Below are 26683 nucleotides of genomic sequence, written 5' to 3'. Positions count from 1 at the left end.
CTTACATGCACAGAGGTCCTGGCAGGCCTCTCCTTCTGGGAGAGCCCTGGTGCTGTGTCTGACTGGCTAGCTCTGGCACTCATTCAGGGTTTCTTGTGTTTGGGAGACCTCCCAAAGGCTTCAAAGGCACATGGGCATTAGCAGAAGAACTGTTTGTAGTCTCCCTCAGAATCGTAAGGGCCAAGGCCATTTCTCAAATGAACTACCAACTATCAGTGTTTACAAACGATGAGTCCTTTTTAACGGCACATCCATGATTTTCCCTAGGACCCTGCAATTCTCATTTGTGAAAAGGCTTTCTTGAGAAGAATAGGATAGGGTCCTGGGGATGCGTGTAAGCTCCTAGTGAAGTATGTGCTGGTTGTTTGAGCCTCCTCCACCTAGGAGCCAGTAGGGAAAGAGCTGAAGACCTGGTGTTCTGTGCCTCCTTGCAAGCGACATGGATTCTGGGGGCTGTGTCTAGCACTGCGTCTGGCTCATGGTCACTCTCAGCTTGGTGTCAACTGAGTGAGGGAGCCTCTCCATGGTCCTCTGGACAGGCTAACTAGTATCCATGCTTTGAAGAGGAAGAATAGTGCCATGCACTGAAATAGAGTGTCCAGCTGACTCTGTTCCTTACTGGATCGAAGAATGTACAGGGATTTTTATCCCGTTAACAAGTGGACTGACTAGGTTACTAGAAGAACAATGAAGTGAAACTTGCTTTACAGATTCAGCTGTGCCCTGACAAGTATATGATCACAAACACCTGTGGACCTGCAGGGATGGCCAAGGAGGAGAGTAGAATATCCACTGCTATGAACACAGGACTTTATTTTTAAGCATATTGCATGTCTTAACTCATTAAAAAAGTTTCATTTTAAGGACACTCACTTCTTTTTAAAAAAACATTTATATCCCCCTGAAGGTGGGGATCAGGGGCTTGAACCTGGGTTCTTGTGCACTGTAACGTGAGTGCTTAACCAGGTGCGCCACTGCCTGGCTCCGACATTCACTTCTTTTCAAGCAAAGTGATTTGACAAGTGACTTAAAAAGAATATGGCATTTTCTCTTTCAATTACATACCAAAGTTTCATATCACTGCCTACTCTGGGACAATTAAATGATATTTTGAATACAGAATAGAAGCACAAAATTTTGGTTGAAGGAACAATCTAATTGGGGGAGCTAGATTTATTATAGTATCTCACTAAAAAAAAAAAAATCACATTTTTGTATTGACTTGAAAGAACCAGGAATTTTGATGTAGGAATTTGAGTTTGTACTTACTAGTTAATGATACCAATCTAGAATAAATCCTAGTTTACAGTGTACTCATCTGTAAAATGACCTTACAGTCCATCGGATCTCGGCTACCCGACACCGTCTTGAGCGTCAGCTAAAGCTAAGCATGCAGAGGCAAAATGACACAGAAAAGTCAAAGACTTGGGATGAACTTTCGATCACAAGCTGTATAGATGTTTGCAAACTCCCTATTCTCTGTGAATTTCAATTCCTCTTTGTCTCTTACCCACAATGCAGATCATGATTCCTATTAAATAAGACAGTTGTGACGATTTCATGATGCCATGTGTTGAAGTTTGCAACAGAAAACCCTATTTGATCTCCTACCAGGACAATGTTTTATGAACGAAATAGTATGCTATGAAATAAACATGTGTTGGTCACATAATCAAGACTTTATATGAACTTATTTTGTATAAATTTACTATGTTAAGATATACAAGTCCCTAAATTTTAAACTAAAGAGGACTGCTTCAATGTCAGTCAAGAGAACAACAACAGGATTTATAACATTGCCCAGTATCATGTGCCAAAGATATATATATTTTTTTAGGAAATGAACATAACACAATATGCACAGGGTGATTAATTTTTAAATTAAAATTTAATAGGAAAATAATTGAAAAATAGATTTAAAATAGAGCTATCTGTGACTTATTTTCTCTTTGGCACATCTATACTTTCTACTCTATGTGCAATAACACCTCATTTATATAACAGAATAAGATCCTAAAGTGTAGAATTAAAATAACAGGATTAAGGAAACTGACCTCCTTCAGCTGAACAGATGACCACAATCTGACTAAAAGGTCCATCTCCTTTATTGTTATAAACGCCGACCTTCACTTCAAAGGGAGTGAGAGGAGGGACACTTTCATCCCGGTAAATGAACTTTGAGGCTTCGGAGGATGTCACCATCTTTTCCTTCCAGCCCCGTGTTCCATTGGGCCTGAAAGCCACAATATAGCCAAAGCCTTCCCCATTCTGAAACTCTTCAGATACTGGCTAAAGAAGAAAAATGCAGTTAATTATCAGCAAAATAACTGAGTTAACAACACTTCTAAGTTTTTGATCTTCACAAATTATGGATGACTAGAGAATAGGAGACTATCAAGTCTATATTCTACACTGGACACCAAAAACAACACAATCAACCGGTGACTTTGACAAACAAAAGGCAGGTGCTGGGCGATGGCGCACCTGGGTAAGCCTACATATCACCATGCAAAAGTACCGGGGTTCGAGCCCCCGCTTCCTACGTGTAGTGGAGTGCTTCACGAATGGTGAATCAAGATACAAACAGTGTTAGTTTACTTGTTTGTGTTCATTAGAATATGAACTTTGCGGAAGCAGCTGTCAATCTCTGAATTGAATATCTGGCACTTGCAATTCATCAACTTATGGACACGATTTAGTAAAATGAAACAGTTATTACTGGGGGCCGTGCTGTGGTGCACCTGGTTAGGTGCACATATCACCATGTGCAAGGGCTAGGGTTTGAGCCCCACTCCTCACTTGCAGGGGGATGCTTCATGAGCAGTGACGCAGGTCTGCACATGTCTCTCTTTCTCTCTTTCCCTCTCTGTGTCCCACTCCCCTCTTAATTTTCCTCTATCCTATCCTATAAAAAGAAATAGAAAAAAAGGAATGGCTACTGGGAGTGGTAGATTCATTGTGCAAGCATCGAGCCCCAGAGATAACCCTGTTGACAATAATAAAAATTAAATTAAAAAAATTAAGGACTTTAACAGTGCAAGATGAAAAAAGTAAATGATCTCAGCTTGTAGTTAGGAAACATATCAAGGATGTCGTTAACTCCTGAGGTAAAATAGCTTTGCTCCCACTGGCCTTGTACATGACAAGCAGACCCTTAGGCTCCATGCCAGAATACACCATGCTGGAAAACTCTCAGGTTTTGCAGGGCAGGAAAACCTGGTGCAGAAACCCATTAGGTAAGGATGTCAGTCCTTTCTCCCAGGGTTTTAGTCCTTGATTGCAATTTTATGCTTGCTATCATGAAAACAGTTGTAATCTGTGGGTGCAGTAACAGATTCATCCTGGAGCAGGCCCTAACCACCACCCAACATAATACTCAGTACTTACAGACGCCCATTTTCTATTTATAAGCAGGGCCTTCTTTTGATTTTTAATGAGGAAAAATAAGTTCTAAGCTGGAGGAGAGACAAAACCTATCAAAATGAAACTGATATAGACTGAATTCTGTGTCACCTGTTGATATCTTAAAAGTGGCTTCATTTGGAGGTGATGAGATCATGAGGGTCACATCCTCACAACTGAGGTGAGTGCCCTTCCTTACAAAGGAACTTCAGGGGAACTCTCTCGCTCTAGATGCCGATTGAAGGCCCTGCAAGAAAACTGGCAACTAAGTACCACTAAGAACCAGTTAGCAGGTCTTCCTTAGACCAGAGTTCACCAAAGGCTTGGTCTTAGACTTGTAGCGTCCAGAATGAAGGCATGACATTTCTGTTGGTTATAAGCCACTCTGCCTATGACATTTTTTATCATATAGCCCAAGTTCAGACACAGAGCTGACAGGAAACAGCAATTCCATTTGCAGAGATCTGATGTCAGTGAAGGTCAGGTACTGGGGATTTAATACCTTTGTAGAATGAAAACAAAAACAACAGGACACAAAGTTTTATTGAATGGACAGAGAAAGGGGGTTGTGCTCATGGGCAATTTCTCATTGGCACATGGAGTTTCTCTGCACATTTCTTTTCTGTTAAGACAATGTCAGTAATAGGGCATTTCCAGATTTTAGTGCCTGCATATACTTATAATCTGATTATGATGCATTTGTAAGTAGGCCTCAGTACAGGACAGAAAATATAACAAAGGGTTCAGCATGTGTAGAAAGTCTGAGATAGTGCAGGTGGTCAGGACAGCGACACAGGCAGGCCTGTGCCGGGTGAGCAAGTGATGACAAAGCAGAGGCGATGAAGGCCAGACTGAAATCTGACTTAGAAGGCAGCTTCTGTAACCCTGGCTGGCTTCCGCCCTGCTAAAAGGTGTATGAGTGGAGTGGTCCACCCCAGTGGTGAACCTTATGCTGGGGCTAAACTTTCCCAGACACAGCTCTGCAGGAAAGGTAACAGTAACTAAGGCAACCAGACCTTAGCAATGGTTCCAAGCCCCACCTTTTAACCTTGCAGCCTCTGCTTCTGTGATGCTACCTTTTGCTCTCAGCCTGCACCCCCTGGATAAGCTTGTCACTTTGTCTGGGGCCAGAGTTCTCAGCATGATCTGAGCTCCTGGCCAGTGTGTAAATAAAAGGCTCCTCTCTTCCTCCCCCCACCTCACCTTCAGTCATCTTGATTATTAATAGAGGTCCTTAACATCATGGTTTTGTTCAGTTTTCTCAAATAGACATTTCCATATTCTAAAGCACAGTCATGCTGGAAAATAAGCTAAGTTAATACTGAAAAAAAAAAAAAAGAAACTATGGAAATAAGGAGCCCTCTTATATTCTGACTCCTCCTACCTCCTTCCTTTCCTAGAAAGCAGAGATAATCAGTACTGAGAGAGGGCTGGTATCACAGAAAGGACTTCAACTGTGCCTCAGTTTCACAATTTGTAAAATGAGGAAAAGTATCCTATTACTAGAACTGTAGGGACATAACGAGATAGTTCATCACGAAATCAAGGGCGGTTCATTCCTTCCTCCCAATTGTTTTAGCTCCCAAGTAAGCCAAAGTGTTACTTAATTGTGAATAACAATCAAACACAGACATCAGAGGAAAACATGAGTGGTACGCAAACAGACAATGCATGATCCAATGACTTCTAAGTCTCTTCTAAAGAGAACTTGCTCTTTCTCTATGCCAGTCTGCATGTAGTCTCCTCTTCTAGGGAAGTAAACAGTGTTGGCATCAGGGTATAGGCCTTCTTACCTCCCAGGCGATGACTAATTCGTGCCGCCTTCCACTTCTCCCACTCACGTTGGTGGGTGCCGTCTTCGGAACTATGGATGAAAATGGGCCAAAGTGAGGACAATATATAGCAGTGGGATTTAAGTCTTCCTATAACAAGGTTCACTGTAACCCTACTTAGCATGGGTAAAATCCTTAAGACTTGCTTGAAGTTAGAATGGTCATATTTCACTAAAGAAATAAAAATGTGACAGATCTGAATTTCTAAAATAGAGTTTGAGAACTGTTTTTCTTTTGTCTCCACTCTGGGGCTACTTTTTCAGACAGAAACAGAGAGGCAGAGGCAGTAAGAAAGAGGGATGAAAGATCATAGCACTGAGGCTTCCCTCAGTGTTCTGGGGCTGAGCTTGAACTTGGGTCATACACATGGCAAAGCAGGACACTACTTAAGTGAGTTGTTTCTGGCCAGGGAAATATTTTTTAGAGGTAGGTGCTGTCTCTGAGAATCCTCCTGTCATAAACGCTCTGTGATAACAAATGTACATTCTGATCAGCACTATAGTCGTGCGCAAGGACTAGTGGCTAGTTCAGTTTCACTCCTTCCTCCTAGCACTGTGACTGACTTTTGGGGTCCCAAGGCAGTGGAGTTTCTGGAAAACCCACAGGTTGGTAGAAGCATTATTGCCTTTCTAGAACCCTCAGGAGGCTGGAGCTTAAAGAAATCTTACCAACAGTTCCATGGAGTTAGGACAGATTTAAATGAATAATCATTAAAAAAAACTATTGAGAATAATTTTTTGCAAAGTGCAAAACATATAGGCACCCACTAAAACTTTTCAAATGAATAACTATTAAAAGGATAAATGTGTCAAAGGGATAAATTTCTCCTTCATTGCACCAAATCACCAAATCTGCAGTTGAAAAGGAACATGTTAAAATGAAGGACTGTTAAACGAAGAAAGCTATTAAAAGGGATGATTTTCCAGGCTATGCGCCTGCATTAGCAATTTTACACATCAGCCTCGCCTTTGTGCCCCAGCATATAGCTTTTAAGCGATACTGATATAATCATAAACAATAAATTCACTCCCATATATTACCTTCTTGGATGAAGGACTATTAATTATTTATTGGGAGATATTCACACAGCATTTTACACACCCGAAAAACTGATGTGGAATTTATATACTACTATAAAGGTTAACAACTGTTGGAGCCAGGGAGGTGAGAGAAAAAGTTCTGTGAACATATCACTGGCTCCATTGAAATAAATGCCTGCATTCACAGGGCCAGATCTCAGGTCCATGGGAGCTTTGCTCCATGAACAGGACTTCATCTCTCGCTGTGCACATGTGGGCTGTCTGCAGCAGCAGCCATCAGCCGCCTTCCTTCAGTCGCATGCACATTCAAGGTTACTCTGATGACTTAGCTCTCTTGAGCTCCCTCAGAATTCCAGAGAACTGGATACACCTTTGTCTCTCCCTCTCCCAAGAAACTGCCAAGAATACAGCTAAGGAATAATGATGTGGCAGTGACGAGGGTGAACTGTCCTGATTTACATGCACAGCAAGCAACTCGTCCACTGAGTGGCTGGTAGTTGTAGTTATCACTGCAGAACAACCTGTGGCGTGTGTGTGTGCTCTGACACCACGTCTCAAAGCCCCTGCTACATACTGTCAGTAGGGAATCCCTGTTCTGGTGCCTGCTGGGGATAAGACACACAGGAAAGGAACTCGCTTCACTGTGTAGAAGGGCAGGGAAATAAGGATCCGCATATTCCTTCCATGGCTCATCCCTGAGTCCTGAATCTTATGACCATCAGCACATGGTCAAATGATGGAAGCAAGTCACTTGCTGATATTATTCCACTGCGGCTTCACTTGGCACCATTTGTAAAATATATACACATGCATGCCTATTCACATTCATCTCAGACTTCCTTGCTGGGAAAAGCTAACCACCACCTGCCCGCCTGCCCACCTGCGCCTTCAGAAAGACAAAACTGCTTTTGCTGGTGGAGAGTCTTGCCTTGATATTGAAGGTGGCTAAGGGTTGGTAGGGTAAGTTTCAAAAATAAGACAATGAAGTCTGTTGTTTCAACTGACTGTTTCAGGAAAGATTACTCGATAGCATGCAAGGCCTCTTTAAGGTATAGCTTCTAGGCAGGATCCAGTCCTCTCAAACCCTCTGCTGATTCATCAGTTGAGTTTAGCTAATATTCTCAATCCTTTGTCATTTCAATAATGATCTCAGCAATTTTACCAGATTTCATCTCAAGGAATCACTTCCTTTGTTCATCTGTAAGAAGCAACTCCTGTTAGTTTAAGTTTTATCACAAGATTGTAGCAATTCTGTTACATCTTCAAGCTGCATTTCTAGTCCTCTTGCTATTTTCTCTTTTTCTTTTTTCTTTTTTTTGCCATCTGACTTGTCAACAGTTTAGTGCCTGCAAGATAACTCAATAACTCCCCATGACTATTTGTCCCTTCTTTGTCTTGACAGTTAGAAAGAGAGATAGAAGGAGAAAGAGACAGAGAGGAGAGGCACCTGCAGCACTGATAAACTGGTCACAAAACTTCCTCCAGATGGGGATGGGGATTTGAACCCAGGTCCTTGTGCAGTAGGTAATATGTGTGTGCAGCTGGGTGTGCCACTGTCCACGTGCTCTTGGTACTACTGGTGCTATTGGTACTGCAGTGAGTACTTCCACTGAAGTCTTGAACCCTTGAAAGTCATCCATGGCAGCTGAGGAAAATGTCTTTCAAACTTATATTCATGTTAATAGTTTGACTTTTCTCAATAGGATCTCAAATGTTCTAAATGGCCACTAGAATGGTGACTCCTTTCCAGAGGGTTTCAACTGGCTTTCCCAAATGCACCATGGAAGTCACCATAGATGGAAGTCACCATAGCTGTAGCCTTAGGAAATGACTCCTTAAAATAATAAGACCTGGCAGTGGACATAACCCTCCTATCCACAGGCTGTTGAATGGGTGCTGTGCCAGCAGCATGAGTACTGTGCCCATCTCCATGAGCACCTACATCAGAGCGCAGGAGAAGGGGCCCTCTCAGTGAGCAGGAAGGTTTTGAGAAAGAATTTTTTTAACTGATCAATGTTTTGTTTTGTTTTTTTAAAATCTTTTTTTTCTGTATTTTGAGAGACAGAGAGAAATTGAGAGGGTAGAAAGGGAGGCAGGTAGAGAGGGGGAAAGACTAACACCTGAGCAGCACTGCTTCATGGCCTAAGAAGCTTCTCCCCTGCAGGTGCAGACCAGAAGCCTGAACCTGGGTCCTTGAGCACAGTACCATGTGTACTCTATCTGGTGCACCACTGCCTGTGCAGTGGTGTTAACAGCAATCTTAAAATACCCAGCAGAACTTGCTGTGAACAGATGTGCTGTCACTGGACTTTGTTGTTCCATGTGGAACACAGACAGTAGACGGAACATAAAGCTTACGGTTTCAGGGGTCTCGATCTCTCTGCCAGCAGGGTTATCACCGGGACTCGGTGCCAGCACTCTGAATCCATGTGGGTCAGTCTTTCCTTTGCTTGCCATTTAGAAACCACTGCAGGGTTACTAACAGTCTGACTGCAGTACTGTTACGACTCAGGGATGGTGGGTCTTGAGGAGAGGGAGCAAAGTCGGGGATTTCTCGTTATGGGCCAGTCAGAGAGCACTACATTTATCAGTTAAGTTCTCCATCTTTTATGGGTGCACACTGACACCAAGGTTCACAAAAAACACAGTTAAGCTAAGCACACATGATACTATGTGGAAGAATACAAGCAAGGACCAGGTTTGAGCCCCAACTCCCTACCTACAGTGGGGATGCTTTATAAGCAGTGAAGCAGGTCTGCAGGTGTCTGTATTTCTATCCCTATCACCCTTCCCTCTGCCTTATCCAGTAAAATAGAAGGAAACAAAAAGAAAGAAAGAAAGAAAGAAAGAAAGAAAGAAAGAAAGAAAGAAAGGAAGGGAAAAAAAAAAAAGGACCACCAGGAGCAGTGGGTTCATAGGGCTGGCACTAAGTTAAGTCCCAGCAACAAACCTGAACACAAAAACCAAATAGGATGATAATAAAAATACCTGAAATACTATAAGAATTATCAAAATATGGCACACAAAATGAAGTAAGAACATGCTGTTGGAAAAATAGGTACATAGAGGTACACTGGAGGCTGTGGCAAATCTTCAGTATGTAAAAATGCAACTTTATAAAGTGCAACACAAAAAGGTATGCCTGGGAGGCGGGGCAGTGGCACACCCAGTTAAGCACGGATAGGTGACATGCAAGACCCCCCCGAAAGGATTCAGGTTTGAGTCCTCAGCTCCCCACCTGCAGGAGGGACACCTTACAAGTGGTGAAGCAGGTCCACAGGTGTTTATCTTTTTCTTTCCCTCTCTATCTCCTCTTCCTCTCTCAATTTCTCTCTGTCCTTTTTTTTAAATAGTTATTTTATTTATTTATTCCCTTTTGTTGCCCTTGTTTTTTTTTATTGTTGTAGTTATTGTTGTTGTTGTTGTTGGATAGGACAGAGAGAAATGGAGAGAGGAGGGGAAGACAGAGAGGAGGAAGGAGAGAAAGACAGACACCTGCAGACCTGCTTCACCGCCTGTGAAGCGACTCCCCTGCAGGTGGGGAGCCGGGTTCGAACCAGGATCCTTATGCCGGTCCTTGTGCTTTGCGCCACCTGCGCTTAACCCGCTGCGCTACAGCCCGACTCCCTCAATTTCTCTCTGTCCTATCCAATAAAATGGAATAAATGTCCACCAGGAGCAGTGGATTAGTAGTACTGACACTGAAACCCAAACATTAACCCTGGAGGCAAAAAAATAAAAGCATGCCTGTATTTACAATCACTATGCTGTACACTTTAAAGTAAGTTCATGTTAAATGTCAATTGTTTCTCAAGAAAAGCAGGAAGGAAAGCACTATAAAAGAAAATTCAGTGTGAAACGCAAAGATCGGCGTCAGGATCCCGGTTCGAGCCCCCGGCTCCCCACCTGCAGGGGAGTTGCTTCGCAGGTGGTGGAGCAGGTCTGCAGGTGTCTGTCTTTCTCTCCCCTTTTCTGTCTCCCCTCCTCTCTGTCCTGTCCAACAACAGCAGCAACAACAACAATAATAACCACAACAATGATAAAACTATAAGGGCAACAAAAGGGGAAACATGGTCTCCAGGAGCAGTGGATGTGTGGTGCAGACACCAAGTCCCGGCAATAACTCTGGAGGCAAAAATAAATAAATAAATAAATAAATAAATAAATAAATAAATAAATAAATAAAACAATTCAGGCTTTAGTAACAGTAACACAAGCATTGTCTATTGTAGGATTACAATATAATTTATTCTAACTGACTTAAGTTTCCCAATTTCATGTACAGGATCAGTGGAACCCAAGCTCATTCATTTTCTTTTCAAGTTGGTGTCACATACTTATTACTGCTGCAGTCAATACTATGGAGTTCATTGATTTTAATGATATCTTTTCACTTACACAGCAACATAGTCATGATATGTAGGGAGCTGACTTAATTTTTCTGAGCCTTCTGGTGTAAAGTTCTATAATTTCTGTTGAAATCATAAAAGTGATATAACCAAACATCTAACAAATGATTTCATGGAGCAAAGAAATGATAGACTATTTGCTTAAAAACCAAACATAATTTTGAAGCCCTGATTTAAAATTATGTAGCTTCACGCTTTCCTCCTTCAGTTAGCTACTGATAAATGTCACGAGATCATTAGTTTATAGAATGAAGTTTACATGCATGGCTAACAGGGTAACTCTAATTTTTCTGAATTTCTTTCTGAACAATGTTCTTCCATGAACAGATAATGTAGTTAATGCCTTTTCTCCTAAGCTCCAAATGGCTGGCTGTTCTATTACTCTGTCTGGCATGTTACAACGAAGACTATTAGAACTTTTCACTTTATACACTGAAAGAAAATATTTTATAAATACTCAGAGTGACTAAAATATAGTTTTAGAATGTTATGAGTGTCAAAGAACTCAGAATTTCTGAGTGCAAATAGTTCTAACAAAGTCAATCATAGTAACATAGGCTTTAATTAATGTTCAACTAAACAAAAGAAGACAGGATGAAATCACTTAGCAATCTCTTTTGGTTTGAAAAATCTCAGTATCTATTGTAGTAGATGTTTCTATGGCTCATTAAATACTACAGTTTTGTTGGAGAGCTGGGAAAGGCCATGGAATTGTGGGGCTTAGTGATAATTCAATGACTAGAGTTTGGAAAGAGGAGGGAAAGAACGAGAAGCAAGTGTGGTTGTCATGCAGCAAAGGTGGGAATCACAAAGGGAATTTTGAAATCAGTTTTCCTACTTTTTTTTTTTTTGCCACCAGAGTTATTGCTAGAGCTTAGTGTCAGCGCCACTCCACCATTCCCAGTAGGTTTTTTTTTTTTTAAGAGTGCAAGAGACAGAAGAGAGAAGTCAAAAAAGACAGACAGAAGAAGAGACAGTTGCAACACTATCCCACCATGTGTGAAGCCTTCCCTTTGTAGGTGGTGACTGAGTCTTTGAACCTGGGTCCTTGCGTATGGTGACACGGTGCATTCTGCTTGGTATATTTACACCGAGCTCTCACTTTACTTGACATGATGTAGCACATAATTACTTTAACTGACCGTACTTTTTTTTCTTTGTGGAGCTTAAAGAGTTTCCAATATATATATGCAAATAGATCTCAGTGGTGTTTCCTGAGCATTCATATAATGCTTTTATTTTTGTCAGTAGGATAAAGTAGAGGAGGGGAGTGAGGAGAGAAATAAAACTACTTGGGAGGCATCTTGGCAGTACCATCAGGTTTAGAATACCTTTTTTTGAAAGCTGATTACCAGGTGACCTTATACAAGGCTTTAAAACTCTCTAATTCTATTTTCTTATTCTTATCGGAGAATTACACAGGTACCCATTACTTTAAAGGAAATTTATCATGGAGGTCAAGCTCTTAGCATAGAACTGCACCATGTTTGATGATGTCTGATTAGTCGAGTCATGGGGACTAGAAAGAATAGAAAAAATCTTGAGTTTACTCATATTCACTCCTGTTGGACAGCCACTCATTGGCCTTTATCTGCTATGCACAAAACTTTCATTGCTCCTTTATTGCTTGTCTACTTATTGAAAAGAATATTCCTAAACATTAGACATATTTCTCTTAGAAAGGCAACTGTTAGAATTACCATCTCTGCTTGCAAAGTGACTCTGAAACTGAAGACCTATTTCTTAAGTATATTTTGCCAACAAGACTAGCCTGGACCAAAGTTCTTCAAGATTTCAAAACACTGTTCTATATGCCATACTGTCATCTTCTTTCCTAGTTATTGACACTTGGTCTTAAAAGGTCTTCTGCTTATTATGATTTTAGCCTTCTCAGTATTATGAGACCATTTATTTTGTTAAATATAATTAAATTATTGGGCTGAGGAAAGCTATGATGTTCACTTAATAGTATTTTCTTTTAGATTTCTTCAATTATTTCGGCTGGATGCATTAGATTTTTTTAATGTGATATTTTCTTAGGAACAGATTGGAGAGACCTTTAAAAGCCTTACAATCATGTCCGTTTTTCCTGCACATACCAATGCCTGACAACTTTATATTTTCTAATTGCTCCTATAAATAATTCTGCCTGAGTACTGGTCTGACCTTCAAAGCCCCATTAAATGGCATTTCTAAGGCAATCACATCCCCCCAGAGAAAACTAATTTAGCCCCATCTCATATTGCAATAGTATCACAGGGTGTTCTTTCTGTAGCTTTTGAACTCTGAAATTTCTTTTGGATTATCTCAGACAAGGACTGTGAAAGAATAAATATGAACCAAGAAATGGTCTATCATTTCTTGAGTCTTCTCTGGACTTGGGGTGAGTCACAAGCAGCCTGTGCTACTAAATGGAGTTGGCTAGAAGACACCACACGACTTCCCAACAGAGAAATACTTTCTCTGTACCCTCTTGGCTTCAGCATAAGGCATGTCTTGCAGAAGGCTGTCAGCCTAGTAGCTGGATGTGCAGTGGCATCCACTCCACCGTTGTCAATACAAGCTACGGGAGTACTCCTCCCCCTCAAGCTCAGTGAAGAGGAGCGAAGTGACTCGCCCAGATGACAGGAGCTCACTACTTCCATTCTGGCTCCATGCTGCTGAGCTTCAGAACTTGAAGGGCTGGCCCTGTTCTCACAAAGACCTAACTAGATGTTGAAACCCCCCCACTCCCATCCTGCGTTTCTACAGCCACCTACAAAACACATATCTACTTATAGTCACTGCTGCTAACTGACAGAGGAAAATTAACAGGTTAGTGTATCTTCAGTTTTCAAACCCTTAAGTCCAGGTAGAAATAAACTTTATATGAAATCATATCTGCATAAAACATTTTATATATCTATATGCATGCATACTATATATAAGCTTAACATAGCCTGAAATAAGAAAAATGTGATATCGAGACTTGTACCAAAAACTTCTATGCTAAAAATCATATACTACAAAGACCAAAACTTCCTAAATCACAAAGTTACGGAATTAACTATATCTTTTCTCCTTTCAGTTTTACTTTGAGTACTAGCACTGTAAATATGCGATTTACAGGTTGAGATTTAATTGAAAGAACCACCGTGATTCTATATGCATCTACATTTTTTCTGTAATACATGTTTCATATTCACTTGTGAAAATGCTACTCACCCAGTGTCATCTCTCTCAGTGACAAAGAAGAACTACTATCACTCTATTGAAATGTACATAGGGTTAGGGTCTTTATGACAACCTCGGTCTAAATTCAAACACAGGGCTGTCTGTCTGTCTGTCATCACCTGTCTAAAATTTGTATAATACACAAATGTAACTAAAGTAAAAAGAAAAATAGACATTTTGAGGGTTGGAAGGAGGACTCCCCTAGGAGGATGGCTGCTCTGCCATGTGGCCCTGGTGGGGAGGGGGGCTTTGGTGCTGTGGTGTCCCACCTTCCCTCACTCCCTGTCTCTCTTTTTGTCTCTATCAGAAAAACACTGGCCTGGAAAGCTCAAGTTCCAGTGACAATTAAATAACAGCAGATACCCACATCGACAGATATAGCATCTTTCTATATTTGTATTTTTACTTCCTAATAACTACCTAGAGAGACGTATTTATCTTTACCAACCACTGAGCATGTTTTGAGGATTAAAAAATTCAAAATATGTCCTAGAGGAAAATTCAAAATCTAACCTGGGGAAAATTGAGAAAAATTAACTATTTATTTATTTATTTTTTTGGTATGTGGCAAAGAAAGAAGTTGTGCAGTACAAATGCTTGACTGGATCTACTTTGGGATTTAGCAGATACAAGAGTTTAAAGGGACATAAAACTTTTGATTCAACATCTGAATGTCAGGACTTTTCTCTTCCAAGCAGCTCTGCTGCTTTTCAGTGTTGACACGGTTCATTACAACAGAATTCCCTTTCAAAATACAGAACAAATACTCAGTAGAAGAGGAGCACATCACTTGCAAGGATGTCTCAGAACACAGGCGACCCTTTTAATTGGTGCTGCCTGAAAGAACAGGCACAAAATCCAACACTTCAACACCATTAGGATGTTATCCCGAGGACACACAAAGAGACAGCACATGTCTTCCTCAACTCACTTTCAGAGAAGAGTATTTCCTACATGGTTCACACTGTTCTCTTCTCCTCTAAGATTTTAATGGCCATATATACACAACTCACAATAACACGAAAAGAAAGGAGCTCTATGACTGAGGTAGCTGCAGAAATAGGTGAGGAAGAAATCTTTCAAAATCTAAATACTATTTAGTTTGAAAAGTGCTTTGATAAAATGCCTTTTAGTGGAAAGAAGAGATTTAAATAATAAAAAGTCTGAAAGGATTATTCATCCCCCCAAAATTATTTATTTTCGAAATGCGTATTTGGAAAGGGCCTCTGAAGTAGGCAGAAATATGTGAGCTCAAGTATTACTCCTGGCAGTTCTTTCAGTGTCTGCAGTGAGTATACAAACTGAGGATCCACTAGCCTGGTACGCTCTTAATTAGTGAACACCTGGACCCAGTGAAAGCATGCTGATTTTATGAATGCATGAAAATCCAACCAGGCAATTAATGTTCCAAGTTACAATTCACACTATTGAAAAATGCAGCAGAAAAGGGGCCCCCAATCCTACAAAAGCAGAAAAGTTGAATTTTCTGTGAATTAATATTTTCAACATATTTAGGCAGACAGATCTCTTTCTTGATTGGTTAACATTTATATGAGAGTAATGATGATATCTTGAGTGGCTACTTACACCTATTGCAATAAGTTGACCACTGGGGATTTAAACCAGCTCTAGTATGTTTTACGGAAAAAATGAACTCTGTTAATAGTCTTACTCTTGGTTTTTTTTTTTTTATGCACATGTGTGTCTCTGAGTGAGGTACTCATATGGGTAGGAACAAAGAAAATAAAAACATTCCCTTAGAATCTTTCAATAAGACACATGAAACATCAGTGGCAGAAACTGAGGTGCAGAAGACAGAACACTGAACATGGAAGACAAAATTCTCTCAGTGATTACTGAGATCTGTGTAGCACTGAATGCAAGGACTACAATTTGGTTTTCTTCTCCTTTATATGTAATCAATGTCTGCTCATTTCTCTTTTTTCTTGGATTTTTCTCACTGTTACTAGCCTCTGTGTTTGCCTGAAATTAGTACTGTCTAGGATCTGTTTTTTCACATCCAGATTTACAGGTACATGAAGGATAAATCTCAGTAACATTATGCCCAAAGAAATCAAAGATTTAAAAATTAACATTTCTTTATGCTGCTCCTTACAGTTGATAAGCAATGTATCTTAGTATTTATTTTTAAACACAATTATTAATTCACCTTACTGAGTATTTAGAACATTTTGTAAGAAACACTTCATTCTAACCAAAGAATGCTATGTTTTCTAAGTCAAAATGTTCATGGGTACTTGCTTTGCCCACAGACTTCTGGAAAACAGTAAGTCAAGTTAAGGCTATGCATGTCTTTGCCAACTGTGATCCCTACCATAAAGGGTTAGAGGTGAAGGATGCCATACTGAGTTCTGAGGAAGTGCACTATAGTTATGCGTTAACCGCTGTCACTATAGCAGCTCTGGGGTTGAGACTTGCTAATTTAATGTGTATATAATAAGAAAAATAAACAAAGTTCATCTGGTTGTTGAAGATGCAAGGGCTGGCAGGAAAGCAAAGCATTTAGACCTTACATTTTGCGGAAAATGGATAAAATGATCTGGAAACAAAGAAAATGGGATACTGCTGGGCTAGCTTTGTGGGCGGGAGAGAGATGACCAGGGACTCATGTCTGAGCTGGGAATGCAGTTCAATCTTTATTGATGAGCGGGGATGCAGTGCAATCTATCTAATCTCTCTTCATTAGAAAATCCTGTCCTTTATGTCTCCTGAGGCGGAAGTGTCAGGTCAGAGAGGATGTGCGTAGAATGGGGGTGGGGAGAAGGGAAAAACGCTCACAAACCTGTGGGGATTAAATGGTGGAAGACAGGCTGTGACTAGGAGAGGGGCGGAGTGGAAAAAGAGCGGGAACCAGTGGGATGAAACCAGTGCGGGTCTCAAACAAAACAATGATCATGTAAATAGACCACAGCGTTAAGCAATGCAGGGGAACCTAATGTGATGATCAAAACAGAAGGGGTCTTAGAAGCAGCATTAGAAGCAGACCAATAGGATAGGTTTTGGTAAATGAATCAGGAGAAATCACCCTATGACCAGCAATCACAGTTAATTCAGCTTGCATCCCAGTGCTCCCAGGCGTGCCCAGCTCCCTACGTTCTCACCTGCTTCATTTGTTCGGATCAGGCGAGATGGGGTGCTGGGATCTCCAGTCCCAATTGGGTTGGTGGCTACAACTCTGAATTCATATTCCACCCAGGGGTTCAGGTCCACTGCCATGGCTGACTCCATGTCTCCTGTGATGGTTTCTGGTACTACAGAGAGGAAGGAGATTTCAGGTCACCAGCAGGACTATAGCACAGTTACAAATGCCAGCCAAGGAGCACCATGGGCAGGTGCTAACTTCATATGGCCACCATCTCACCTCTGGTCATCAGAATGATGACAGTCAATATTTAGGAGGGCAGCACCTGCACATGCCAGATTGTCCTAGTCAATTTGAATTCTTCATCCCTATACATAGACTTGCTGTATCTACGATGCAAATACCTTTTGAAGAAACCAAACAGAGCTCGAGAGGGAAGGGAGAGAGAGAGAGAAAGAAAGGGAGAGGGTGTGTGTGTGTGTGTGTGTGTGTGTGGTGTGTGTGGGGGAGTATGTGTGTGTGTGTGCCTGTATGTGTGGGCAGGGTTTTATACACAATTGATTTCACTAGTTCCAGGCTGATTTTCACTCAGGAAGAGAGGAAGAGAGAAAAAGAGAGAGATAGAGAGGCAGGCAGTGTCTATCCACAGCATCAGAGTTCTTCCAGTTCCATAGTGATATAAAGGCTCAAACCTGGGCAAGGCAACACTCTACCTGATGAGCTCCAGAATTTAGTGAGAAAAATGTTTAAGCAGTTGGCTGCATCCTATTTTAGTAAATGTACCTGGCCCCATGACAGTTTGAAACAGCAGATCAAGACTCTCTCTCTTTAATTGAAAACTTCAGTGTAAAAGCTTCGTGCTTCCAGCTGTGAAATAAGCAGTGGGCAATATGTAGAGCACAGTGACTACAGGTAGCTGCACTGTACTGAATGTTGGAAAGAATGCTATTTTCTTAAAAGAGATTCTCTATTAAATGTTCTTACCTCAAGAAAGAAAGTTTGTAATTATAGCAGGTGATGTTTACTAGACTTACTATGGTGATTATTTTTCAAGTGTCAAATCATTATGTTGTACCTTTGAAAATAATATAACATGTAACTACATTTGAATAAAAACTCCAACTTGTGTGATCTATGTGGAGTTCTTAGCTCTCACTGGAGTGACATTTTTACTATACTTAGATTTAGTTCTTGAGTTTATATAAACAAGACAGTGGTTGATTTCTAACAATGGCAACTAACAAAGCTGCCAGAACCCAAATGTTCCTACCATGAGTCTTTGCACACACCCGGGAGACTGCTGCACTTGGCCTGGAGCTTCAGCATCCCGGGACTCACCTGTTCTCACTGTCTGCCAGCCCAGGGAAAAGGGACTGCGGGCCTGCAGGTTGTAGGAGGAGATGGGGCTGTGGTTGTCGGCAGCTGGGCTCCAGGACAGGGTGGCTGTGTTCTCCGTGATTTCCTCCACAATCACCACCCCGGGGGGGCCTGGGGGACCTACAGGCAAAGGAAATGAAAAAAGTGAAGTGCAAGCATGAGAACTTTTATTTCCAATAGAGATCCCATCAAACCATATAGTAATTATTGTCTTAATGAAATGCTAAGCCTTACAAAATATTGAGATATTGAGTAATGATGCCAACTGAATTGTCATGACTTCTGGGGGGGGTACTTAATGATATGTTTGACTTTTTCTAGTATTTGCTGCTTAGAGACAACTCACAATTGGCATTCACTTTGTAGACAAAGAAGAAATAGAAGCAAACACAAGAATCTGAATGTCATTATCAGCTACGGCAGAAGCAGGGAGATCTGTGACGCTCTCAGGCACAAATAAGAACCCATCTGAGGACTTGTAGGCAGTGAGCAAAGATCACTTGGTAGAGAATTTCAACAAGAGTGGGACAACTAAGTGGAGAAAAATGGAATTTCTCACCAGGCATATGACCCTTTTAGATGGGTAGCGGCAAGCAACTTTTAAATCAAGACTGAGAAGCAGCAGAAGCAGATAGTCAAGACAAAGGTTTAGACCATTTCAAAGACAGAAACTAGCTCACCAGGAAGGTGACACCAGGTTGGAACTGTGGCAAGCGTGCAGAATATGACTGAAAGAACAAGTAGCAGTTTTATTTTTAAACAGAGTGGAGGAGGAAGAAGGTGACAGAGCCAGGAAGCTTTTAATTCAGCAAGACTCTCATATTCTTACTAGAAATTCCACCACAAATGAAGGTGATAAATTGGTGAGAAAGGTACTGGGAGCTAGAGGGAAAGGGGTCGGAAGTGGAACAAGTGTACAGCAAAGAAGAAAGGTCAGAAGAGTGAAGTGCAAGGAGTCAAGAATAAACCTGGAGCCCAGGTTTGGTTGGACAGTGTCCTTTTGAATGGCAGCTGACCCAGAGCCAGCAGTAAAGCAAGGTCTGCTCAGGTTTATGAGGTGGGGACCTGGTGCAACGTCACTGAAGATGTCAACATTATACTGGATGATATAAGAGTAGAAACCGGTGAACAGGAAATCTATGATCTAAGAGCAGGGGACAATTGAGAGTGTGGTCATGTTTATCTGAGGACTAGTTAGTGGGGAACAGGGTTGTTCAAGTCAACAAGAAATTCTGAGTTCTGACCAATAAGCCTTCGCAGTATTAGAACAGGGACCAACGAGAAAGCACCTGCAGGCCCCCCAGGTGCTTAGGAAGAAGCCCAACACACAGTGTGTCACTTAGTAACAAACAGATGCAGCAGCAGCTTCAATGACACCATATTCTAGTGACAGAATCACTAACAGGAACTTCACCCTCAGTGGACTGCACTAAGGCCCTATGTACGGTATCCCGCAAATACTGGCTTGTCATTTATTTCTATCAATGTGAGGTAAGTAAGCAGTCTGAGTTCTACTTCATACAGGAGACAATGGGCTCTCAGAGAGTTTAGCCATACTCATACCTGGAATATTTCACAAATAGACTTGTCTTGGGTTATATAATACGCGAGGTGGTGGGTATCACAGAGGCCATCTTAGCAAGAAGTCATCTGCCTGAGTGCTCCACTACAGAATGCCACAGCTGAGATGTGAGCTTAGACCCGATCATAAGACTTCACCTGTCTATGGTATTGAGGAGTACAGCAATCCTGCTTTGGCTATTAATCTTGGGAGCCCTTTCAACAGAAGAACAGCAAGAAAAAGTGTGCGTTAGAGAAAGGCACTTTACAGTGCTATGGGAGAGCCGGAGATGGATTTGAAACAAGCATTTGGCAGCTGGCATCTGGGTTGACTTGTTACTGCCCAGAAGACAATGGTCAAGGTGGCACTGCATGCTTCTTAGGCACGGCAGCATCACTGAGCCAAGTCTCCTGATATGCTTCTGGGGAAAGCCAGGTGAGAGACAGAAGTCTGATGGAACTGACGCTACCATTCTGTGCAGAATGGTTTGGAGGAGTTCCCTGAAGAAGGGAGTGAGCCACCACGTTCCCCCTTCCCAGCTACTCCACGGTTCCCAGCACAGCACCAGATACACAAGAAACAGAGTCTCAGTGACTCCTGCTTCAGCCAATGAAGGACCTGTATATGTGAGCTTCCCGGGTTAAAACATAGCATTGCCTGTCTGTCAATGGCAAAACCAGGAAGCCACTGAGCTTTGGAGGCAATGGCAAGTTACTGAAAAGATTTCAGAAGTTTCATTCAAGAGTGTTCATGGAGTCGTCGGAATTTGCAAGTAGACCCCCCAAAATGAAATGAAAAAGACTTGAAATTCTCCTAGTGTGTCTAAACAGGGGTAATTACTAATCGATTAATCTATTAACTCTTCTCTACTATTTCATTGCATTCACTCTTTTTAAAAAATATTTATTTATTCCCTTTTGTTGCCCTTATTGTTTTTTATTGTTGTAGCTATTATTGATGTCATTGTTGCTGGATAGGACAGAGAGAAATGAAAAGAGGAAGGGAAGACAGAGAAGTGGAGAGAAAGATAGACACCTGCAGACCGGCTTCACAGCCTGTGAGGCTACTCCCCTGCAGGTGGGGAGCCGGGGGCTCGAACCAGGATCCTTGTTCTGGTCCTTGCGCTTTGCGCTGCACTACCACCCGACTCCCTGCATTCACTCTGTTTTGTCCCCTCTCAAATAGCATTTAGTAACAGCCACCCTCTGTGACAGGCATAGTGGGAGATAATAGAAAGATAGCTATTTCATAACTTAAAATACACTGCCTTTCTGAGCATTAATAATCCATGATGTTTATTTTTTAAAGTCAGCTGAAAAAAGGAATTTATAGCATAATTACTAATTCCCAAGTAATTTTTCTATATGTGACTATTTCCCCAGATAAAGTCATTAGCAAAATAGCAACTGACAGCAGAGAATTACGTGTCCAACATAGTGACTATTGCTGTCTAGTTACTTATAACTTCAAACTCATATAAATAATTGCCAAATAAGCATTTCATATTTAGATCACAAAATCTTAGGAAAAAATAGCAAACATGCATTTAACTGCTTAGTATTTAACTTTCATGATATGAGAAATGTTAGGAATGTCGTGAAAAAAAAGAATGTACAACCATCCATAAATGAAAATGTGTAAGTAGTAACTTGCTAAATATGCAAAGAAACAGACTGGAAAGAAATACACTGCAGTATACATAGCAGTTACTGAGCGGAGGACAGAATATAAGTGATTTAAAGTTAATTCTGTAACAGTATTTGGATTTTTCATTCTGAACAACAAGTGCTAGCTACTTAAAAAATTATTTTGTCATTTGTTTTTAAAGCATTCACTTTGTAATGTTCTATTTGAAGCTTTTTGCATTTAATGGCATTTATGGAGTTTAGGTACAGAAGACAGTATGTGTAAACACTGCACTGAGTGGTGAGGCATGAGTGGTAAAATGATTAGTAGGGCAGGACAAGATTCCAGCCCCAGTGGTGTCAAAATCCAGTGGCTGAGACTTTTTTTTTTTAAACAAAAATGCCAGGTAGTGATAATGTTATGTTCAAATGCTTTGGTAGTACTTTTGTATCTCATTATAGCACTTGTTACCCTGATTACAGTTACTTTTCTATGGTTTTCACTTCCCTAAATATCCAACATGGTACTTGGCAAATTACTAGACCTTCAATGAGTACTTGCAGAAAAGATAAAAGAGGGAGTCGGGCGGTAGCGCAGCAGGTTAAGCGCACATGGCATGAAGCGCAAGGACTGGCATAAGGATCCCAGTTCGAGCCCCGGACTCCCACCTGCAGGGGAGTCACTTTGCAAGCAGTGAAGCAGGCCTGCAGGTGTCTTTCTCTCCCCTTTTTCCCCTCCTCTCTCCATTTCTCTCTGTCCTATCTAACAATTATGACATCAACAACAATAACAATAATAACTATGACAATAAGAAACAAGGGCAACAAGAGGTAAAATAAATTAAACATTTTTAAAAAAGGAAAGATGAAAGAAGGAAGAAAGTAGGAGGAAGGCATGACAGGAGTTATGTTTTGAGTGTGGGATAGTGTAGAGCAGCAAATAAAAGAAGGTTGCAAAATAAAGTATTTATCACCTAAGGCAAGATTCCATATGAAAGTTTCTGTTAAATGGAAAAAAAATATTTGAATTAACAACATTTTCAGTGAAGTTCAGAGTGGGGCATAACAGAACAGCTGCATGATGGAAGAAAACACATCCTTCATATCACTTAATAATAAAGTTCACTGTATTAGAAACACAAGAGTAAAGTGCATGGAAAAGCAATTTGTCTAGACCTTTATAATATAAATCTTAAAGACTTATCATGAACCTATCTTTGTAAAAATATTCTAAAATTACTTGAGATTTACTTTTAGGATCAATTACATAGAATCTGCAGGCATGGTAAAAGTGAAAATGAGTTTTACGGTTATTATATTAATATCATTCTTCTATTTACAGAGAAGACATGTTTTAGACCTTTCCCACTGTACGCTCATTTCAGTTAGTTTCTCGTATGTATTTAAGGTTGAAGTAAAGAAATATGAACACAATTGATGCCTTTGTTATTTTAGACTTGCTTTTTAAAAAATTTGTTTGGTTGTCTACAGGGGTTCATCACTACAAGAGGACTTACTAAGAAAGAATGAGACAGACAGGCAAAGAGAAAGAGAGAGCATGAATGAAATCACAGCTCTGGAGGTTTCGCATTGAGGAAGGGCCCAGGAGTTAAACTGAGTAGTGCACACAGCAAATCAGCACACTATCCAAGTGAGCTATTTGGCCAGCTCTATAGGTCTGTTATGTATATATTCCCATAACTAGGGACTAAATTTCCTCTTCTAAAAACCTTCTAAAGATTTTACAGCCAATTTAAGCAAGATGTCTTTGAAAATAGCTTAGTAAGGGATAAAGGTCTTTATCTGACATGACAAAGTTGTGGCAGTTGTGAGTGTTATACAGATGCCACTCATGTAGCATAAGGCTCATTCATTTTATTTGCAGTTATGATTCAGTGTCAGATGGGCAGGAATTTGGAAAGTCCCTCATCCCCAGACAGTGCTATTAAATAGGACTGTTAAAATACATATTTTATGGGGGTCGGGCAGTAGCACAGTGGGTCAAATGCAAGTGGCGCAAAGCTCAAGGACCAGCACAAGGATCCTGGTTCGAGCCCCCGGCTCCTCACCTGGAGTTGCTTCACAGAGAGGGGGAGAGAAAGATTGACACCTGCAGACCTGTCTTCCCCTCCTCTCTCCATTTCTCTCTGTCCTGTCCAACAATGAACGACATCAACAATAACAATAATAACCACAACAAGGGTATAACAATAAGGGCAACAAAAGGGGGAAAATGGCCTCCAGGAGCAATGGATTCATGGTGTAGGCACTGAGTCCCAGCAATAACCCTGGAGGCAAAAGAAAAAATACATGTTTTGGGTGGGAAATGGAGATTGGGTGGTGGGAATTGTGTGGAATTGTACCCCTCCTACCCTAAGGTTTTGTTAATTAATCCTTTCTTAAATAAAAAATAAAAAATAAAATAAAATACATATTTTATTTTAAAATAAATAATTCAGAACAGTGGACAGAGTCTCACTTCTTCATGGAAAGAAATGCTGAACTGACAGTACAAAGACCCAGAGCAGGATCTGTGTTGTCTGGATTCAGTCTGTCCCCAGTCAACCCAGGACAGCTCTCAGATCTGCTTGTGACCTAATGTTCTGTTAGTAAAGATGTATCATAATCTAACCCTGAAAGCAACTACTGTTAAGCAGGGGTCATGAAACAAAGCCTAAGACTTCACATAATGGTTAAGCAATGCCTTGTTGAAAAACCAGAAATGAGTCCTAAGGGTAATTTATTGAAGGAAAGCCTTCTAATGCCAGGTGGAGATTCAACTTTAGTATGGAAGATGAATGCCCAGAAGTACACTTGAAGACCAAGGCCAGAAGCAGCCTTTATTAAGCAGCTACAATGAACCGTCCAGTACGAAGGCTGCCTTCCAGAGACCCACTAGAACAACCATGCATAAAGGCATAGCTTTCCTTAAAAATAAATAACCATCCAGCTGGCAGGGTGGTGGTGCACCCAGTTAAACGCACCTAGGACTATACTCAAGGATCTGTGCAGGGATCTGGGTTCCAGCAGGGACGTTTCACAAGTGGCAATGTAGGTCTGCAGATGTCTTTCTCTCTCCCTCTTTATCTCCCTCTCCCTTCTCAATTTCTCTCTGTCCTATCAAATGAAATAGAGAGAAAAAAAAGGGAAAAAATGGCCACCAGCAGCAGTACATTCACAGTGCTAGCATCGAGCCCCAGCAATAAACCTTGTGGTAATTAAAAAAAACAAAACAGTAATGTAAGTAGTTTTTTTCTGTGTTACATCACATAGTAAGACCCATTATTAACTGGTCACTGGGGTTTTCATCCTTCAGAGAGGGTCATGAAATATTTATTTAGGAAGTATGGTGTTACTGAGAAAGCATTTACTTTGATATGAGAAAATGCCTCAGACATACAACTGACATGTTGGGCTGGCCAAATGCAAGAATCATACCCTTCCTTCTTCACCTTCTCCTTGGGCACTTCCTAGCCACCACTATACTCCTTGCGAAGCTCAGTGAGTATCCTTGAGTTTCCTTACTATATGATAACCACATTTAAGTGTTCCTTTTCTACTTGTTTGTATTTCTTGAGACTAACCCAACTTTTTAAAGAGAAGTCAGGATGAAAATGAGAGGAAAGCAGTTTAGATCTTTTTTTTTTTTTTTGCCTCCAGGGTTATTGCTGGGGCTTGGTGCCTGCACAACGAATCCACTGCTCCTGGAGGCTATTTTTCCTCCTTTTTTGTTCTTGTTGTTTTATCATTCTTGTGGTCATTATTATTGTTGTTACTGATGCCATTGTTGTTGGATAGGACAGAGTAATGGAGAGAGGAGGGAAAGACAGTGAGGGGGAGAGAAAGATAGACACCTGCAGACCTGCTTCACTGCCTGTGAAGTGACCCCCCCCCCTGCAGGTGGGGAGCCGGGGGCTCAAACTGGGATCCTGGAGTTGGTCCCTGCGCTTTGTGCCACGTGCGCTAACTCCCTGTGCTACCACCTGACCTCCGATCACTTTTTTAAAGGCAATATTGTCTTCAGCTAATTTGTTAAAGCTCCATGTTTATTATATTCATTTATCTCTCAGTTTTTCTCTCACCTGTCTATCTGCTCTCCTAGTGACTGGCTCAGGAAACCAAGTTCAGGCTGGACAGGGAGTTTGCTGGGTAGGGTGCACACCTTGCCTGGTGTCAGGCTCTTGTCCCAGCACCACATGCAGTATTGTGGCATCAGGACAAGTTCCTAAACGTAGATGTTACTCCCTCTCTGGCTGAATGGGGGAAAACAAAAAACTAGACCAAAATGGTGAAACTGTGCACATAGAAGGCCTGTTTTGCAAACAAACAAAAAAGTAAAAAAAACTAAGCCATCTAAATTGACTTAGATGAAGTGGTGAAACGATCTGCAGGCCTCTTGCTCTCCCTCTATCTCTCCCTCCCCTCTCAATTTCTCTCTGTCCTATCCAGTAAAAGGGGGAAAAAATGACTGCCAGGAGCAGCAGATTCTTAGTGCAGGCACCAGATCCCTAGTAATATCCCTGAAAAAAGGAAAGAAAGAAAGAAAGAAAGAGAGGAAGAAGTGAGGGAAGAAAGAGAGAAGAAAAAATGCTTGAAGTCACTGGTTATCAGAGAAATGCAAATAAAGACAACAATGAGATGTCATTTCACTCCTGTGAGAATGTCATACATGAGACAGGACAGGAACAACGAATAGGACATGGACAGAATATTCACCACAGAAGAGATCCAAAAGGCCGAGAAACACATGAAAAAATGCTACAAGTCTCTGATTGTCAGAGAAATGCAAATCAAGACAACAATGAGATATCACTTCACTCCTGTAAGAATGTCATACATCAGAAAAGGTAACAGCAGCAAATGCTGGAGAGGGTGTGGGGTCAAAGGAACCCTCCTACACTGCTGGTGGGAATGTCAATGGGTCCAACCTCTGTGGAGAACAGTCCTGGCCTTATCCTTATCTTTGCTAAGACTGGTTGTATTAGCATAAATACTCTGAAAAGAGGATCGTCGACAACATCTAATTACTCTAAATAAGGGCCATGGAATTGAAAAGTGACAAGTCAGCTGGGAAAGCTGACAGAATAGCTGGCCGACTGGCAGCAAACAGGCAGAGAGGTA

At 41.1% G+C, this 26683-nt stretch overlaps 1 protein-coding gene across 3 annotated transcripts in view; it reads right to left on the bottom strand.

Annotated features, from left to right (window-relative positions):
* Positions 1-26683, bottom strand: part of CNTN5 (contactin 5) — a 906057-nt gene that overhangs the window by 28017 nt on the left and 851357 nt on the right. For all 3 annotated transcript variants that reach the window (XM_060179715.1, XM_060179713.1, XM_060179714.1), the window contains 4 exons: positions 18338-18496; positions 17019-17168; positions 5196-5266; positions 2055-2289 (listed from right to left, as the gene is read on the bottom strand). In XM_060179715.1, the coding sequence (XP_060035698.1) occupies positions 2055-2289; positions 5196-5266; positions 17019-17168; positions 18338-18496 (615 nt within the window). The remainder of the gene's footprint in view (positions 1-2054; positions 2290-5195; positions 5267-17018; positions 17169-18337; positions 18497-26683) is intronic.

Source organism: Erinaceus europaeus, chromosome 20 (assembly GCF_950295315.1).
Source record: "Erinaceus europaeus chromosome 20, mEriEur2.1, whole genome shotgun sequence".
NCBI lineage: Eukaryota > Metazoa > Chordata > Mammalia > Eulipotyphla > Erinaceidae > Erinaceus > Erinaceus europaeus.
Note: the sequence above shows the minus strand (reverse complement) of the source record. Positions and strands in the feature narration are given on the sequence as shown.